The following is a 21,011-nucleotide window of genomic DNA, read 5'->3' on the forward strand; positions in this document are numbered from 1 at the left end:
TTGGATGTGTTTGGGGGAATTGTGGGCGTTATAGGGGGGCTAGTTGCCCTTCAATCACTTTTGACCTTTAAAACGGGCACTATCCATTTCAATTTTCAATTGAATGAGCCCTTTTTGAAGCTTATACAACAACGCTATCTATAAAAACCTTATATGCCCCGAGGGTATAGTTTACAACCCTTACCCTGAGGGGTGAAGGGGGTTTTTCATCTTCAAAGACATAATTTCCAGAACTTTCAACTGCGTTGAATAAAATGGATGTCTCAAAATTTTAATTGGATATGTTTGAGGAAATAGATGGCGTAATAAAGGTTAGTTGCCCTCCAATCACTTTTGACTATTTAAAAGAGCACTAGCCCTTTCAACTTCCAATCGAATGAGCCCTTTTTGAAGTTTCTACGACAAAACATTTCTATAAAACCTTATATGGCCCAGGGCATAACTTAAAACCTTCACCCTGGTGGTTGCGGGGGGAGGGTTGTCATCCTCAAAGACCTTAATTTCCGGAACTTTCAACTACGTTGAACAAAATGGCTGTCTCAAAATTTTGATTTGATTTGTTCGGGGAAATGTTTGGCGTGAGAGGGGGGTTAATTGCTCTCCTATCACTTTCGACTATTAAAAAGGGCACTTACCCTTTCCATTTCCAATCAAATGAACCCTTTTTGAAGTTTCTACGAAAACCTTGTATAAATACCTTATATGCCCCTAGGACATAGCTTGCAACCCTTGCTCTGAGGGGATTATCATCCTCAAAGACCTAATTTCCAGAACTTTCAACTAAGTTGAACAAAATGTATATCTCAGAATTTTAATCACATTTGTTTTTGGGGAAATGGTGTGTGTAATAGGGGGTTTAATTGCCCTCCAATCACTTTCAACTATTAAAGGGGCACTAGACCTTTCAATTTCCAATCGAATGAGCCCTTTTTGAAGTTTTTACGGCAACACTTACTATAAAATTCTTATATGCCCCCAGGGCATAACTTAAAACCCTTGCTCTGAGGCCTCTGGGGGGGGGGGGGGTTGTTATCTTCAAAGACTTAATTTCCAGCCCCTTCAACTAAGTTGAATAAAATGGCTATCTCAAAATTTTTATTGGATGTGTTTGGGGAAATGGTGGGCATGGAAGGGTGTTAGTTGCCTTCCAATCAATTTAGGCTATTAAAAAGGGCACAATTCCTTCAAATTTCAATCGAATGAGCCTTTTTCGAAATTTCTACGACAACTCCTTCGATATAAAGTGCTCTGGTCTAAAAGAAAGAAAGAAAGAAAGAAACCAAAAACAATACATTGTGCCAAAATCGTTCTTTACTCAGGCAGCGCTTTTTATAGGGCCGCTAGCTCTTTTGAATAAGGCCGCTATTTTTAGGGGTGAAACTGTGTGGAAAGGGTCACTTGTCAACAAAATTGACGAAATAATTCTTACCGAGAACAGATGATGCTTTTTCAATCAGCTTAGGTTAGTTGCCTAACTAGACATTTTAATTTCCAATCGAATGAGCCCTTTTTAAAGTTTTTACGACAACACTTACTATAAAAACCTTATATGCACCCAGGGCATAACTTGCAGCCCTTGCCCTGAAGGCTGTGGGGGGTTGTCATCCTCAAAGACATATTTTCCAGATCTTTCAACTATGTTGAATAAAATGGCTATCTCAAAATTTTTATTGGATGTGTTTGGGGAAATGGTGGGCATGGAAGGGGTGTTAGTTGCCTTCCAATCAATTTAGGCTCTTAAAAAGGGCATAAGTCCTTCAAATTTCAATCGAATGAGCCCTTTTGAAAGTTTCTACGACAACTCCTTCGATATGAAGTGCTCTGGTCTAAGAGAAAGAAAGAAAGAAAGAAAGAAACCAAAAACAATACATTGTGCCAACATCGTTCTTTACTTAGGCAGCGCTTTTTATAGGGCCGCTAGCTCTTTTGAATAAGGCCGCTATTTTTAGGGGTGAAACTGTGCGGAAAGGGTCACTTGTGAACAAAATTGACGAAATAATTCTTACCGAGAACAGATGATCCATTTTCAATCAGCTTAGGTTAGTTGCCCTGGTTTATATTTCGCAAGCTGCATTTTAAATCATTTGATTTTTCTAAATTGGTAAAACCTTTATTTGTCGTTCTAGTATTTGCTTTCTACTATTTGCTTTCTAAAGTTCTACTATTTGCTTTCTTGAAAAAGGGGGAGATGAGACGGGTCTGAAGACGTATTTTTTTTATTGAATAAGGCCGCTATTTCTAGGGGTGTAACTGTGTGGAAAGGGTCATTTGTCAACAAAATTAACGCAATAAATCTTACCGAGAACAGATAATCCATGTTAAATCAGCTTAGATCAGTTGCCTGGGTTTATATCTCGCAAACTGTATATTGAATCATTTGATTTTTCTAAAATGGTAAAACATCTATTTCTCGCAAATTCTATGCTTTGTTTTCTTGAAAATGGGGGAAAAGAGACGGGGGTGCAGGCCTTTTTTTATTATTCTCTGTTTATTAATATCAAATTTGTTCTTTTTCGTAATACATTTAAACGGTCTCGTATAAAAAATATTTCTAGCTTTACTGTTGCATTCTATAGGGAGAATAAAATACTCGTTCAGAACAAAGTATTCCCTTTTTCACCGTAAACACGTTAATATTGGAATTCTGTACCTTTCTAGCGCTCCCTTAGCTTAGCTTTAATATAAGATTTAATGACAAGAAATTGTAGAGGGTTTCTAGTAACGAGAAGACACCAGTCCTGGGAGCCTACCAGGTCTATTTTATCCACCAACTAGACGATTAATAGCTTAAGAGGGTCTTATAAAGAAAAACTATGCTTTCTAGAAGGAAGCACTATGTCCAATAAAAAAATATTTTATATACTAAATCTTTATTTTCTTCTCTAGGAATTCCCAGCCCTCTCGCCACCAGCCAAGAGGGCCAGGGCAAATGATGTAATCCCTATGAGGTAATCAGTGATTGACTATGCTGGCTCTTTGACGTCCCCAAAACCCCGCAGGGGGAATGCAGGCCCATTTGTGATCCGCAAGCAAGGCGAGAATGCCTCCACCCTACAAGTACATGATGCGCGTTCTTCTAGGCAAGCCCAAACCCCCCGTACTCTCGGCGCAAGCTACAGGCCCTTCCGTGCAAGCTGCGATGCCTACGCAAGCCCTCCGTCAAGCTTTCGGCATTTTCTCTAGTGTTTTATTTTACTACAGGCACCCCTCTCGAACTTGCTCTTGGCAGATGGCAGAGTTTGGAACTTGCTTTTGTTCCAAAAGAGTTTTCGGGTTTTGAAGGTCCAGTATTTATGCTGTTACATTTCAAAATAAATAGGACAAGGCCCTAGTGTGGAAAATTTTTTCAGTGTAACTATAATATTCCTTGCACTGCTAATTTTATGTTTCTTTTTCAGACCGATTTCGATTAATTAATTAACGATATGTACAATAAGTTCGTTAGGGGAGAAGCAGTATTAGAGGACGACGACGCCAATTATGAATTGCCACGATGGATCAATGATATACTTGAGACAATTCCACCTCAGTGAGTTTTCCAAGACTTTAAAAAACCATTATAATACCTGAAATTTAAGCTTTAATATTCTTAACTCCTAATGAAGGGGTCTATCTATGGACTCTCAATAAATCCAAAGGAGAGCCTTTTTATAGGTATGTTGCAATTATAGCCAAAAGTGTGATCTTGGAGAGCCATTTCGTATATGGTCAGTAGTGGTGGTGGGGGGGGGGTCTACAGTTCCAAGGGTTCACGGTACCCTTCTAAGGTTATTACGTACTAGTGAAGTCCTTCAAGCTCATTCTTAACTATTTTACTCCCTTTTTATAGGATCAAGCGTTCCAGCGAGTAGTATGGGTCACAATGCCCTTCTATGTTCATAATACAAAGAAGGGCCTGAGGGGCATCACATTTATAGTTAATAGTATATACTCACTCTTAAATATTCTCTTTTTCATTGGGCGAAGTGTTCCAGCGAGCTAATATACCCTTATTATTCTTCTAGGTTCACATACCAACATCTCAAGGGACCTATGCCCTCTTTGAGGATATTGAGTCGCTTACGGACATGCAAGAAGCCCCGGAGAGTATTACACGAAACGGTGCTTCGACTGTGGGGTTGAGTTCGGTAAGTATAGCTCCCCTCGTGTTTGATTTAGACAGTTTTTGCGGGGCCTCAGCCTTGATATGGACTATGAATGGATGTACCAGCTACCATCAACTGAGGTCGCGTAATATTCATGTTTATAGGGCTTAGTTTGGGGGCCCATTCAACTCCCTTACAAGTGGTCCGACTGACTGACCTACATATGGATCTGACTGACCTACTCCACTCCTATGTCTGCAAAATTTAGGCACTTTTTGAAAACCATATTCGGAAGATGGGTGGGCGGGACACCATTTAAGCATCAATTTCACTTAATTTTTTAAATAAAAGGACGGGTGATTTGCACCCGTATCACATGCAAACGAAGATGCAGACGGTTCATCCGGACTTGCACAATTCTGAGGGTGTTTTTTTCTGATTGGGTAAGAGAAATTCAGAATAAGAGGGAGGGATATGATGAAAACAGGAGTGGGTTGGGAGTTTCATTTATTGAATAAATTGAAGTTAATAACTGAGTTTAAAAAAGAATTTTTTTAAGAGGTCAGAAGGTTGCAAGATATATTGCAGATTTAATGGGGTGTAGAGGTGTAGAAAGATTCTCTTTCGATACGGGCTAGGAAAGATTCAAATATTTAGTCCTTGTTGTGGGGCAAAACATCAGAGAGATGACGCTAGTAAAACGCATTTGGACGGTTTGGCAGTTAATGGGAGCGAGGAGGGGGCAGAATTTCCTAAATTTGATTTTAATTGTTTAATGGGACACTATCCTGTGACACTAAAGGAGATTGATATTTTTGAGAGGGCAATGAACACTTGTTGGGGTTACAGTGTTTCAGTTTGATGAAGATTATGAAGAGGGGGAGCTCAGTAGTATAAAAGGGGTATTATATTCTATAAGGGCTCCGTCCATTGAATCAGTGAAACACTAGGTATGGCTACTTTACAAGCCTGCCAAAGAGCCTGATTCAATCAGACATTTCTTTTCCATTACAAATCTTAGTCGGGTTTTAAGTGAGGGTAAAGCGTGGAAACAGGTGACCTGCTATTACGGTACAATATATTTGACAAGATTCCGTAGTGAATTAAAATTGAAAATAATTTCAAACGCTACAGGTATCGTGGATACTAGTCCATAGAGACGGTTTAGGGGGACAATGCCATCTTGCGGTTCAAAAGTTTTCAGAACACGCGCCTGCATACCGACAAGGTGACATTTGACATTGAAGCTCCACTCATGGATGTGTACGATCCATCAAATTTGAATCGTTCTAAGGAACACGAAGCCATTGCAGTCTCTTTTGCCAATGCGCGAAGAGACTCTAGTAATACAATGCAATTGGTAGATGCAATTAAGACATTGGATGGGGAAGATTGTGTAGACACAGCTAAGCTTGCACTTATTAAAACAGCTAATAAGGCAATTTCACGGCTGCGCAACACACATTATCAAATTACTTTAACACCAGAAGACGAGTTGGCTATTAAAAAAATGATATATGCTGGGTTGCAATATAACAAATTGTTGAGGGTATTCAGAATAAGAGAGTCCATGACCATGATCATTTGTGACAAGAAATATAATGCGGAGGGAGTACCTTTCGGGGGGTTGCACATAAATCGTGTAATGTAAATGTTAGGCAACAATACTATCTACCGGCTTACATGCACAATTTCAACTACGATTTGAAATTCATATTACCAGCATTGGCACGTTTGTAGAAAGGTGAAGTTGTAGGTTGCACATGGGTAGATGATTCTTTTTCGTATAACATCATACCTATATCATCTGAAAAGTTGCTAGTTTCAGACTTTAAAAGGAAAATAATTGATAATGGTAATACGTGCTTGAATAAAATACGTTTCTTACATGGATATAGCGTCTTCCGCAAAGCCCTAAGTCAACTCATTCACGTACAAAAAACAAACGATTTTATTAATTTCCTCCACCTCAAACAGCACTTTCCAGATGTTGAAATGTATGATTTATTAACGTGTAAGGGCATATTCCCTTACGAGTACTACAGCTCTGGCTTGACTCTAAGTGAGGAAAAATTACCACCCATCACAGAGTTTTATTATTCACTTCACGATCGTCAATATACCGCTGCCGATTATGAATTTACCAAGTGGCTAGGTTTAAGTGGTTGGGAGGCAAGAGGCGAGTTTGGGCTAAGGGTGGGTGTAAAAATGGTTGGGATTATTGTAAAATGTACCTGGCTAGTGATGTATAAACGTTGTTGGATATTGTTTGCAAAAACACGGATAAAATTTATGAGGAGTTTGGGTTGGATATAAGGTATTTTTTTCCAATTCCTGATCTGGTGATGAATTTAATTCTTAAAATTATTGGAGCAGAAATAGGTCTGATCGCCAACGTGGATCATCACTTATTTGTAGAGAGATCCATATGGGAAGGGGATTTTTTCCACAAGATCACATCCTTGAAACCGACCGAAATGGACAACACACCGGTGAAAAGTGGAACGCCGTTTTCTTGGATATGAATTTCCTTTATCCGTCGGCAATGTCTCACTTTTATTTGACGTGGGGGAATTCCCAGTGGCTTGACAATCCTTCTGCTCCAAATTTCCCAAACATTTACACTGTTGAGGAGAATGGACAAAACGGATGGTTTTTCGAAATTGATGGTGAAATATCTTTGGAGCTTCATGAATCAGTAAAAGTCTTTGTTTTCGCGTGCATACATAGACCAGTGCCTAGGGACTCTTTGAGTTCCTATATTTCATCATTGGTAAAGAACAAGGGTATGCACTGAACACAAAAGTTTATTGCCGACCTTGAACCGAAACGGGATATTGCTGTACACTACGTTCTTTTGCGGTGGATGCTTGCCAAAAGTTCCAAGGTCACAAAGATTCTTAGAGCTTTCCAATTTGATCAAAAGTCTTATATGAAGACGTTTGTTGACACATTTGTCAAGAAATGGTCTGGAGCAAAAACAAAGGTCGAAAACGATATCTTTAAACTTATTTAAATTCGGCTTCTGGTAAAATGGGAGAGAGTGTGCGAGAGTGTGCACTGTCGTAGTGAAGTTCTAACCTACCCAAAAGAATGTGCCCGAATCCTTGCAGATCCAAACTTCAAATCGTTCACGATCACAGACTTCAATATGGTTCTTTAACATAGGTAAAAAAGAAATGTAGTATTAAATAAAACATTGCCACTGGCTGTGTCATTTTGGAAACTGAAAAGTTGATTGCAACGGGTGTAAATTCCAATGGCCGGGTGAGGGGCAAGTTCAAGTTTATTTCGGGGACACAGATTCATTATTGTTAAAAGTTAAAACTGATAATTTTCTTAGAAAATTTGGAAAATGGTGAGTACATTAGCTCCCGAATTGATTACACCATCTGGGACGAGTCGGCTTCTCCGGAGCTAGTGAAACGCCAGGCTCCAAATCAAAATCTGAGACGGGGAGCGACTTGGTATTTTACGGTATGTTCCCTTGTCAGAAGGTGTGCTGCTTGCAAACACACAATGTGGTTACCAAACAATTCTGCAAGGGGGTGCCTTCACACTATGTAAAGTAAAATTTCAACATGAGTGTTTATAAAAACTGTATAGAAAACAATTTAGTCCCAAGAGCGACTCAAAAAAATGCCATGTCCACCATATTGGACAAAGCTTATGTACGTGTGGACGGTTCTAGGGTACTACAACACGGTCATTACCTTACGTCAGATCGAGTTAATTGTGTAAAATACAGAAAACAACTCAGTCTGGAGAAAGTCCTATAGTTGGTGGAAGGGAGAAGGGGGGCCATTTTTCCGTCAGTAGGGGGAGGCGGGGCTATTTTTCTGTCCACAGCTCAGAACTGTCTGTTTTTATGTCTAGTAAATTTTCAGTGTTTTTACATTTATATATTGGTTTATATTTATTTTTTCATTGCTCAAAGCGGTAATTTTAAAGTGTTTTTATTTATTTATATATTTTATATTTTTCATTGTATAAAAATTAATTTTAAAGTCTTTATTTATATATTTTATGGTTTTTCTTAATGCCCCGGCCTCGTCACCAGCCGTCGTAGTAGCTGCCGTGACATTTCTGTCTGCTGGCTGCAACATCCTGTGGAGGAGCGCTCGAGCGCTCCCAGTGACATGTTCAACTGCCATTATAAATATTTTCAAGTGTTTATTTTTGGTGTATTTATTTTTGAATTAAAGAAACCTTGTATTCTATTTTTGAGTATTTATTCAACAGATTGAGGTTAGGTTAGTTTAGTTGTATTTCGACATTGGAGGAGTATGTATCAATATAAGACCATTCAGATCATTTCTTTCGGACCGTCAATGTCTGGCAAGACAACACTATTACTGAAGAAAATTCACAATTGTGATAAAATGTTTTTTATAGAATCTGAAAAATATCTATAATTGGTATAGTTTATGGCAAGAGTCCTATGACAAAATAAAGAATATTACACCAAACCTAAAATTCATACGAGGACTTGAAGTGTTTAAAAGCATTATGCCAAACTCGTGGTTTATTATTGACATTTATCTAAATTTTATTGAAGAATGGTCTCAAAAATGCTACATTTTTCACTGTCTGGTCATATCATGAAAAAATGTCCGTAACTTTTGCTCTCCATAGTCTTTTTAATGAGAGTAAATGTATGAGATCACTTACTTTGGATTCTACTCACTATATCATCTTTAGAGTTGTACGCAATTCAAATTCTCTGATAACTATAAGCTTTACGAATACATTTTATTGGACAAGAATCAAAACACACCCGAAGAGTTGCGTCTAGTCACTGATATTTTTGATGATGAAATTACTGTATATCTACCCGTGAATAGTAAGAAAGGTCATTAGTTGCGAGCACCACGCGGAAAAAGCTGCATGGAAAGAAATATTTGTTTTCCGTCCTAGATAATTCAAAGTTGCAATTTAGGAAAGCTATACTCAAACATGGTATTGAAAATGAATTTATTAATTTCTTATCGGAAATTTGTTTAAATTATACGGAAGGTAGTGTCCAGCTGTTAGAAGGCCTTTGACAACAGAAAAAGCGACATCGTTCACTTGTACGTGCCCTAGTCAGCAAAACGAAAGGAAATAGTAAAAGAAGACGCCTTGAACAAGCGGGTCGTAGTTTTTTTCCATTCTTACTGCCGATAATCACTGGACTTGTGAACATTTTTCTCTAGATATGGCTAAGCCCTACAAATTGACGCCAATTGAACTTGCTCTTTCACCAAAAGAACACTTTGAAGATAAATTTATTAACAATGAAACAATTACCGATGATGAAAATTAATTTTGCTTCAAGATGTCTTTCGACGTGTCAACAAACATAAACCCTACCGTGAAAAAGCGGTAAAAGTAAATGCCCTTGATCAACCTTGTGAAAGTATTAAAAGTTTTGAAACTTTGAAAAAGCCGGAAAAAGAAAAGATTTACTAACAAGTGTGGTAGACATGTTGCCCCCATCCTATCGTAAGCAAAGTAAAAGACTTTTGACTTATCTCGCTGAAAATAGAAAAACTTACAAGAAAAAGAATGAAGTTATAATCCAGGGCAACAGCTAGAATTTAATTGATTTGTTATCAGATTTGATTGCAAACCGTAAAAGACTTGAATCTTTTGAGAGTCATTTACATACATTTTTAAAGTCGTCAAATTTTCTCAAAAGTCTTATTGGGAATAAACATGTTTTAAAACGATTAAGAGAATTTGAAGATATTTCATTGGATAGCACGCCAAGTTGGCCTGGTAAAGTTATTAAAAGAACACGTCTTTCCAACACATTTAGTACGCAAAGGGGTAGCGGGTGCTTGGCACCATGATTACGTTCAAAATGGATCAAGTTTTGAAACGGGTATATGAAAATATTGGAGAAGCGGGAAGTTTAAGTTCTCCCACTACACCTGCTCAAGTCACTGGAATTAAAATGAAGTTAGCAACAGAGCATTTTTAAAAGGAACCCAGTTACACTCTTCATCGAAATAATGGGACTAGAAGTCCTAACTATCAAAAAACTAAAGTCTTTTACCCTCTGCATATATTACAGGCGGATCTCTTGACTCTAGACGCTACCCAAAGACTTCATAATAGACCGTACAAGCGTATTTTACTTGCAATTAGTGTTTATAGTCTCTGTGCATATGGAGTTTTATTCCAGTCAAAGAGAGGCAATGAAGTTGCTAAAGCCTTTGAAAGTATTTTTGAACAAGATTTATAAAGAAAAATTCAAACAGATCACGGAAGAGAATTTGTTAATGCATATGTAAAAATATATTACTGAAATATAATACAACGCTCTGTCATATTCATAGTCCTATAAAGTCGGCATTGGCTGAACGTTTGAAAAGAAGTACTCGACATTTATTTTTAAGATATTACACATTGAAAAATATTGCTGCATAAATTCAAGATTTAGATTGAATCCTGCTGATGCATGTAGACCCCGAAGCCAAGCCGAAAAGTTGGCGGCACGCTTCCGAAAAAAAAACGGCAGCGCGCCGCCGAGCTTGCATCAGCGCGCTGACGCCGCCGCTGTTTCTATCGGCGGCGGCGTAACTAATCCGCCTCCTTTTTTTTGTTTTTTCTCTCTCTTTTTTGGTTATCGATATCGACCTTCAGGCTTCAACCGTCATCCCGGCTAATCTGTTTCTTAAGAATAAATGGGCTCGCCATGTATATCGGTTTGTAGGAAGGAGGAGAAGAAATTTTTCTTGAAACAAAAATTCTACCTTCCACTTTAAAATTCTGTTCATTTTTCTTTTTTATTTTTCGGATGAAAAGAGGTAGGTAAAAGAGGATTAGGCAATTCCGGATGTTATCATAGGCAGCGCAATCGATCTGTCTAAGTAAAGAACAATGTTGGCACAATGTATTACTTATTTATGTTTTTTTCCATACCAGGGCAATTCGCATCGAAGGAGTGGTCGTAGAAACTTCAAAAATGGCTGATTCGATTAGAAATTGGAATAGCTAGTGCCCTTTTTAATAGTCGAAAGTGATTGGAAGGCACCTAACACCCCTTCCACGCCCAACTTTTCCCCAAACACATCCAATCAAAATTTTAAGATAGCCATTTTGTTCAGAGTAACTGATTTCCAGAGAGAAAATATGTTTTTTGAGGAGGTTACTCCCCCACAACCCTTAGGGCAAGGGTTTTGTAGTTAAGCCCTAGGGGTATATAAGAACGATGTTGGCACAATGTATTATTTATTATTTTTTCCTTTAGACCAGGGCACTTCATATCGAAGAAGTTGTTGTAGAAACTTCAAAAGGGCTCATTCAATTAGAGATTGGAGTGGCTTGTGCCCTTTTCAATAGTCGAAAGTAATTGGAAGGCAACTAACACCCCTTCCACGCCCACCATTTCCCGAAACACATCCAATAAAAATTTTGAGATAGCCATTTTGTTTAATGTAGTTGAAAGTTCTGGAAATTAGATCTTAGAGGATGACAACCACCCTCACAGCCCTTAGGGTAAGGGTTGTAATTTTTGCCCTGGGGGCATATACGGTGTTTATAGAAAGCGTTGTCATAGAAACTCAAAAAGTGATCATTCGTTTGGAAATCGAAAAGCCTAGTGCCCTTTTTAATAGTCGAAAGTGTTTGGAAGGCTTGACATTTTTATAGTAGAGATCGATGTGGGTATAATTTATCATTTTTTTGTTGTTGTTGTTTAGACCAGGGTACTTCGTATCGAAGGAGTTGTCGTAGGAACTTCGAAAAGAGCTCATTCGATTGAAAATAGAAAGGACTGATGCCCTTTTTAATAGTCGAAAGTGATTGAAGGGCAACTAATCCACCTCCAACGCCCACCCTCCCATTTGCCATTATGTTTAAAAAGTAAATGTTGCCTTAAGATTAAATCAAAATGCACTGTATTTATGCTACTTCCCAATAAAGCATCTCAAACGAAACTCAGAGAAGAGAGAAAGTAACAAAATGATAAATAAAATCAAAAAGGGTGAAAAAACGAGGATTTTGTCAGCCAGCGAACCATGAAGAAGACAAAATATAAGCAAATATTTCGACAAGGACCTCCGCCAAGTCGTCCTCAGTGCTAAACAAAAAAAAAACGAGAATCTAACCTTTCGAAGTTTCCTGTACAAAGACAGAATAGACACTGAATAAAAAACCAGGCAGGAATCAATGAAAATGAAATTTACCAAGATGATTGTGTAAGGATCTTTCGTCTTACCAAAATTAATGCAAGACGAAAGATCCTTACACAATCATCTTGGTATATTTCATTTTCATTGATTCCTGCCTGGTTTTTTATTCAGTGTCTATTCTGTCTTTGTACAGGAAACTTCGAAAGGTTAGATTCTCGTTTTTTTTTTTCTTCTCTTTTTTGTTTTTGTTTTAGCACTGAGGACGACTTGGTGGAGGTCCTTGTAGAAATATTTGCTTATATTTTGTAATCTTAATTGTTCGCTTGCTGAAAAATTCCTCGTTTTTTAACCGTTTTTGATTTTTATTTTTCATTTTGTTACTTTCTCTCTTCTCTGAGTTTCGTTTGTCATGTATATCCAGTGTGGTCTAAGAATGTATTTGAATTAAGCATCTCAGCAGTATCCCAAGTACAACTGAGGGTATTATGTTCAAACTTTCAGGGCTTCTTCTGCTCTTAAAATTTGACCAAATCAAAATAGCGTAAGTGTATCCAGGCTATCAAAGAAATTAAACAAATTTTTTTGCGAATGTTATCATGTTTTCCATTTCAGGTCAACTAGAGGAGGTATGAAACTAAATTAAACACTGCTATATGTGTCCAGATTTTTAAAAGGGTCTATGTTGTTAATTTTGCTGAAAATTTTTTTCCAGCATACAAATAGTAGGCCAAACTATAAATTCTTAAAAAAACGAAAAGATTTAAAGTATTATTTTCTTTTTCCCTGAAAAGACTATGTCAATTTAAAACGATCAGAAATTAATTAAAAAAAACTTTTTCCAAAAAATAAGTTTTTTGAAAGAAAAGTATAGAACTCCATTAAACAAAAAATGAGCAAAATTAAAATCAAATAATCTTCCAAGCATGAAACTACCACAAATCAGCATCGATAAATAAATGAAACCCGAAACGAACAGACATTACAATAAATAACCGAGTCAAACTCAAAACGAGCAGAAATTAATATAAGTTAGGCTCAAAATCCCTATGCTTTCCAAAGGCCAGAACAAAATTTGTACTTTACTGAAAAAAATACAAATGGATATGCATTGTCAGTTTAATATACATATACTGATATTTAGTAATCAAAATGTTAATACTATTTGATTTATTAAAGTTATAAAAGTAAAAACATTTATATTTTTTCGGTAAAGTGAAAATTATGTTCTGGCCATGGGAAGGCATAGGGGTTTTGAGCCCAACTTATGTTAATTTCTGCTCGTTTTGAGTTTGACTCAGTTATTAATTGTTATTTTTGTTCGTTTTGGGTTTCATTTATTTATCGATGCTGATTTGCGGTAGTTTCCCGCTTGGTAGATTATCTAGAGCTAGTATAGAAATATATCTGTAGAAATGAATTACTTTTTTTTTGCACAGTTAGCAGAGCCTACTGAAGTTGAAATAGCCTTAAACTTTGACTTGAAACGTTATAACTTGACCACTTCTTTCAGAAAAGAATTTCGGAGGGTTATTCCGTGTTGACAAGAAAAGAGGGTAAAGGTGCAGTTTAGTTCCTCCTGTAGTGTAAGGTGCAGGAGCCCTATGGTGAAGGTGCAGGTTTGTTCTCCCTTATTAAACAACTTATTTCAGCAGATACAAAGAAGAAGCTCATTTGCGGCATTCTGTGGGGCCCCAAGGTCCAATACTAGTAACAGATCCCGCGAATGGCAGTTTACGCTCGTCAAGTTCTGGCTGTACCGGCCACAAGTGCCCCAGATAAACGCCTTTTTAGCACGACAGGACTGATAGTGACTGCAAAAAGATCAATGGCTCCAGGCAGAGTGAACAAACTCACTTTTGTTACATCAATTGTAACTGAAGTGATGTAACCGCTGATTTAAAATTGTTGATGTTGTTAAGCCATGGTATCTGACTTGTATAAAGTGTTTTTTCGATGTTGTTATTTGTTTTTTTTTCACTTCATTTTCGTATGTATTTGATGAACAGGAGATGTTTGAACTTCAAGACTTGAAAGTTATACACACATTAGCCCAAATCATTAAATAGAATGATATGACTAAACACGGGATTTTATAAGAACAATGCGATGTTAAACATAAACACAACGTAGGTTTCCCTGGGTCTAGTGGCTAAAAATGAAAATTCTACTTGGTCTGATCGACGGTGAACATAAACATTTTCCGCCCGGCCCAACAAATTCCTGTTTTGCCGTATTGTTCTTGATGTTTTTAGCCAACCATTTAAAAATCCTTACTAAAATCGAGGTTGAATGTGCTTGTTGAAGTGGAATTTTTATTATTATTTTTAATCAGAAAAATTGGGGCGCCGTGGCGCGCCGCCGGTCTAAAATCGGCGGCGCACCCCCCAAAAAAATTTCGGCACGCCTAGCGGCGCGCCGCCGCCGATACTGAATCACAAATTCGCCGCCGTCATTTCGGCGTAGCGCGGCATCGGGGACTAGATGCATGATCAACGTCCTCATCAATCCTTGTCCAATGTTAGCCCTCTTAAAGTTAATCGTAGTGATAATAAACTTTTCCTTAAACAATATTCTAATGAAAAGGTGAGGAAGCAAAACATTTGATATTGGTGATACTGTTCGAATCAATCGAACAAGAAATATTTTTGAAAAGAGGAATTAATTGTGGTCTACTGAACTTTTTAAAGAGTCAAACGTCTTGGACACTAACCCTATAACGTATCGTCTTCGTGATATGAAAGACTATGGGATTCTTGGTGGTTTTTATGATTATGAATTACAAAAAGCTGGAAACAGTGAAATCTATCAAATTGAAAAGGTAAAGAAGACTCGAACTCATAAGGGTATGCGACATTTGCTTTTTCGCTGGTTAGGATACAACTCTAATTTTGATTCGTGGATAGCCGCTGAAGACATTCATAATGTTTAATGATTTTTATGTGACATTCATATCCAATTATTCTGACCCTCTTTATGGTGATTTGAACAAAACGAGTAATTTTTGGACAAAGCTCTCCCCTGCCATTGAATTTTAGGGAAGGTATGAAGTTGCTCTTGTATATTGTATTCTCAAAATACATATTATACCCTCAGAAAGGATCGTACATATGATATAAAAATTAGACCACATGATTGGCCACTCGTTAGCGATCAACAGATAGAAAATATGAATTAATATGAATATCTCTTCATGACCTTACCATACAAGGAGTTTGGTAGTATGAAAGTTTTGTGTCCTGCTATTAATAGAAGAGTTTCCGCTCGTTAAAGTGGAGCCTTTCAATTCAACTAATCAATGGAACAGGGCAAGATCTATTAGTTCACCAATTGACAATTAAAATGTTATTCCCAACAACAATCTGAGGTATGCTCTTGTATTTAAACATAGTATAATCAATGGTAAAAGGGCTGAAAGCGCTAGTGGCAAGGGCTGGAAGCGCTCCGCCTTCTCCTCGAATAGATGTATGTTTCTTTACGCGTCCTTTGTCGACAGATTAAGAGTCTGTAATACCAATGACCCTCTACTACGTGTTCTCGAATAAAAAACCTCTAGTGAACACATTCATCACTACAATATAAGGCGTCTTCAATACATTCCAGTCAACACTTCATATTTAGAGCCCTGTGAGTTAACATTAAGATGCGAATTGGGTGATCCTCTAGCAATAACAAAAGTTATGGCTGTTTTTACATGTCATTTTCGACCCATTCAGTGAGATGGTTAATAAGACTTATTTTGTATGTCCTAATATTTATTGATATGCTGCTACTCTTGGACAACTACAATTGGATCAAGAAATAGATTATGACAGGGGTCTTTCGTCAATGTCTGTTTATGGTCTCGGCAATTGGTTTGCTAAGCTGTTTTGCTTTGCACTACCCCTGGTTCAAAAATATATTGCACTGGTTGCTGTGGATTTTGCGTCCTCTATACTACATGATTGAGGCTCTGGGAAGGATTTTAAAGAAAGTATTCCACAAAATCTGAGGTCCAGTGCGAGATCCCTTGGCTAGCAATTTCAATTGCGACAAAGCGGAAACGGTTTGGAGGGCGCGAAAGACCTTATCACTCATCAGTGTCAACCCAGCCCGGAATCGTAAAGCATCAAAAAAGAAACTAAAAATTGTAGAAAAGGATTTTTTTCGTAGAAATGGCATATCTACCACATAAAGAGTCTCATCCTTCAGTCAAATCATCTCTAAGTCTTTTCAATGCACAAAGTGTAGATGTCAGTGTGCAACATGGTTATTATGAACATTGGTATCCGCAACAACTGCTATCTGAAAGCGTCCATTTTCAAATTTATTCCAGTGAAGATTATTTCATAGATTTGACTTTAAAATTTAATATTCACATTTCATTGTTGAAAATATAACAGTGAAAAACCAAGTGCATATGAGCGGTTATCCTATGAAAATTGTGCACTGCACATCTTATTTAGACAAATAAGTGTCTACATAGATGGAACATTGGTGAGCACGAGCAATAATCTTTCGATTTATGCAAGTTATATACCATTCATGTTGATGACTCCAATATGTTTTAAGCTTTTGAGAGGTATGGCTATTGGATATGAATGTAAAATAGACACTTATACTACCAATATTCTTAGGGATGCGACACCTAAAGATTTACATTTAGTTGGTATACTAAATCATGAGATATTTAATATACCTCACTGGTTGCCTCCCAATTTAAAGTTTCATATAAAGCTACAACTCGAACCGTCCAATTTTATTTTGCCAAAGCAGCTACTGGGCTCATCGAATATGAGCCTGTATCTGAGAGAATCGTACGGGCAAGAATTAAAGGTCGCACGAACAATCTGACTGTCCTTAGCGTTTACGCCCCAATAAGATATGCCACTCTACAGCAAAAAGATCAGTTTTACAGTGACCTGCAGACAGTCATTGATAAGATTCCCCGGAAAGATATCCTCCTAATTGGAGACGACTTCAATGCCAGAATCGGTGGAAAGCTGAATAACTCGGAACATGTGATCGGCAAGCACGGCCATGGAGACAGGTGCACAAATGGAAACAGGCTTTTGCTGTTTGCAATGCAGAACAATCTCGCTGTGCCTAACACCTGGCTTAGGCACTAGCCGTGTTATACGTATACTTGGGAATCCCATAATGGAAGAGTAAAGGCCCGAATAGATTATCTACTTGTATCCCAACGATGAAAATCCATGGTGTTGGACTCGAGAGTGCACAGAGGTGCTTACACGGGATCGAAAAATGGATCTGACCACTTCTTGCTGAAGACAAGGCTAAAGTACAGACTTAGCTTAAGGAAGACTACTATGCCGAACCAGAAAATAGACGTGTCGAAGCTGAAAGTAGATGAGTACCGAGGAGCATTTGTCCTTGAACTCTCAAAACGCTTCTGTGTCCTTCAAGATCATGCCGAGGAGGCAATCCCGACTGATCAGTGCCCTAAGATAAAGATTGAGAAGAAATGGAGCAAATTCAAGGACCACATCAATGAAGCTGCCGCAAACATACTTGGGTTTGTCAAGCGTAAAACCAAGAAATGGATCTCGGAAAAGACAATCAAACCCTCTGCCAAGAAAAAAGAAATAACCAACAAGAAGTCCCCCACGTACAAAGTGCTATGACAAGAATGCCACAAATCAGCAAGAGCTGACAAAAAAGCCTACTGATCTAATGTTGCCATTGATATGGAAAGAGCCGCATCACGGAACGATACACGAAAACTCCATCAGATACTTGGAGAATGCACTGGGAAGAGGAAGCAAACTACCATCCCCTCGCTTAAGGCGAAGGATGAGAAAATACTCACAAGCAGCGAGGAACGTATCGAAAAATGACGAGTTCATTTCCAAGAGCTATTGAGACCAGGAGACAATAGTAATCGAAAGCAACCACTTACAGAACCGCAGAACCCCCCGCAAAACCAGGCTTATGAAAATGTATGCAAGGACACACCCTCCAGGGATGAAGTAATTAAGGCGATCCCAGTTTTGAAAAACCATAATAGCCCAGGAATAGATGGGATTCCTGCCGAGTTACTGAAAGCTCTCCCCGAGGCGGCCGTGGATGAACTTCATAGTGTGATAACCGAAGGTTGGGAGAATGAATACATCCCAGACGACTGGAAGACCTCAATAATTGTCCCTATCTTCAAAAAAGGAGACCGAATGGACTGCAAAAACTACCGAGGTATATCCCTTATCCCCATTGCTGCCAAGCTGTTCGCAGTCATACTTTTAAATAGATTCAGAGACACCAGATACAGCCGAACACGACCCAACCAAGCAGGATTCAGGCCGGGTATGGGTTGCTATGACCAGATTTTTAGCCTGCGACAGATTCTTGAACACCGGTTTAAACACCAGCAGGAAACAATCCAAATCTTCATAGACTTCATTACCGCGTTTGATTCGGTCCATCGTGATGCAATATGGGAGGCAATGAGAGAGGATAGTGTGCCTAAGAAGATCATCAATCTGCTCAAGGCATACTATGCTGGAACAAAGACCCGGGTAAGAGTCGTGGGCGATCTTTCAGATCTGGTCCTGATCGAGGAAGGTGTCAAGGCTGTGTCCTTTCACTAACTTTATTCAACTTCGTCATCGATTGGATCCTCAGGGTCCTGGACAATTATAAAGGCGTTGTAGTGAGCCCGTCCTTCTCCGTCACAGATCTTGACTATGGTGACGATGTGGACATGCTTGCTTAATCCGTTGCAGAAACCCAGGCTATGATAAATGACGTGGCAGTCAAGGCACTTTCGACTGGTCTCCAAATAAGCCTACCAAAAACAAAATCCATGCGAACAGATGGGATGGATAAAACCCCTGTGACCCTAAATGGTAATCAGATAAAGGGCCTCCAGTCGTTCAAATACCTCGGATCAATGGTAAACCCTGCCGGTGAATCTTCATAAGAAATCCAGAGCCGCATATCGTCAGCCTGGAGTGTCGTCCTTCAATTGCGGAAATATCTCTGGAAGCGGAGCAAAATATCGCTACGCACAAAGCTCCGAGTGTATGAGGCTATGGTTCTCTCTGTCCTCCTCTATGGATGTGAAACGTGGTCACTTAAAGCAGCCGAAGCGTTGAGCTTGAATATATTCAACCACAAATGCCTGTGCTATATCCTGGGTATCCGCCTCTCAGATACAATCTCGAATGAAGAAGTAATGAGAAGATGTGGGGATTGCCCACTTGTCTCTGACATTGTTAAGCATAGGAGACTGAGATGGTTTGGCCACACAATGCCAAGACCAGATGACCATATAAGCAAAAAATGCTTCAAATGTCTACCACTACCTGCTTTGAAGAAGAGGGAAGGAGGCCAAAAGAAGACGTGGCTAGCAACAGTTAAGTCTGATCTGGAGCCAATCGGGGTATTCCAAAAATATGGCCGTCGCTGGGATCGCCAGTGGCTGGAACTGCTGGAGCCTGCTACCCTCGAGTGAAACCTATGGAAGGAGACATGTCGTCATCTGCTGGGCGCCACGATGAGTCTGGACGCGGCTTGAACGTGCAACAAGTACAAGCAAGTACAAGTACAAGTTTTTAGATTTCTTCTTCTACGCATAGATAATCATCGGAAACGATAAGTGGCATCAGCTCGTCAGCCTTTAACTTGTATTTATCTTGGCATGCAAAGTCAGGGTCACATTTTCTACAAAATACTTTAACTTCATTTTTCTTAAATCTCTTTGTAAAGTCAATAATACTATTCTGATTCATATTATAAAGTTCACGTGTTTCAATTTGCTTATTTGAAGCTATGTCATATATAGTATTTTCAAATGGTAAATCACACTCTGTAACAGGCAAATCAAAAACAGTAGGTTTATAATAATAGTAGCCATTGTCTTCACAAAGATGACGTAGAAACCAAATTCTTTGGTTATTCCAACAGTTGAATCGTAGACCTGATTTCTCCTCCAAAAATAATTTAAAACCACGCCAATACCAGTCTCTTAGAAATAAACTAAAATATAGTTAAGAATTCTTTCCAATCATACCAGGATAAGTATTTTCCCACTCATCACATTTACTATAGTGACAATTGGAGCATAAGTGTCCTCTAGGGCAAGAGTAAAAAATGTCTTCAAGACAGAAATTACAACCTTTAATTCGTATTGCATATACTCTATGCAATTTACACGGGTTGCATAATCTACACTATTTATTATACTCACCAACAATTGTACAACTCTAACATGATGACCAGCTGCCCATTCTATACATGCATAGTGGGCATGTATAGAACATTTTTCCAGTGTTGACACTCTCACCGCCAAAATGAAACTGACATACAATCGATAAATAGAGAGAGAGGGAGAGCGAGGAGTAATCGAATGACATCATAAAACCTGTTTTAACAGGAGCTTCTAAATTCTCGATTTATTAATTTCATGTAAAATCTTTTGGTATGTCTTAAATTTCTAAGGTAGTGTTCAAAAGCAAATCCATAATATCATTTTGTTTTGTTTCAATTAACATATTAATAAATTTTGGAAATGCGTTAGGACCACGACATAAAGGTTTCATACAATACTCCAAAGATGGAGAATGATTTCTCATTATATCGTTAAGTATTCTTTTAGAAAATATTTTCCTTTGAAGAGGTAACTCTAGAATATAATCATCTAGAATCAAACATTTTTCCATAGGAACCATATTCAGCATAATTTCTTACTTCTCAAATCCATCCATTTTTCAATCCTAGCACTTTCACAACGGACTTCAGATTAACTAGGATTCTTTCTACTTAAAGAATATTCCGTAACCTACAATAAAATATCTAACATTTTCGATTTGGA

The 21,011-nt window shown here is 38.2% G+C and overlaps 1 protein-coding gene across 1 annotated transcript; it reads left to right on the forward strand.

Annotated features, from left to right (window-relative positions):
* Positions 1 to 281: 281 nt before the first annotated feature.
* On the forward strand, positions 282 to 17,310 carry LOC148951746 (uncharacterized). The gene is made up of 5 exons (XM_089088662.1): positions 282 to 311; positions 4,005 to 4,127; positions 8,787 to 8,928; positions 14,893 to 15,048; positions 16,907 to 17,310. The coding sequence occupies exons 1-5, from the start codon at positions 282 to 284 to the stop codon at positions 17,308 to 17,310; spliced, it is 855 nt and encodes a 284-aa protein (XP_088944788.1).
* Positions 17,311 to 21,011: the final 3,701 nt, after the last annotated feature.

Source organism: Artemia sp. Qi Xiang Cuo, chromosome 5 (genome assembly GCF_049724085.1).
Source record: "Artemia sp. Qi Xiang Cuo chromosome 5, ASM4972408v1, whole genome shotgun sequence".
Taxonomy (NCBI): Eukaryota; Metazoa; Arthropoda; class Branchiopoda; order Anostraca; family Artemiidae; genus Artemia; species Artemia sp. Qi Xiang Cuo.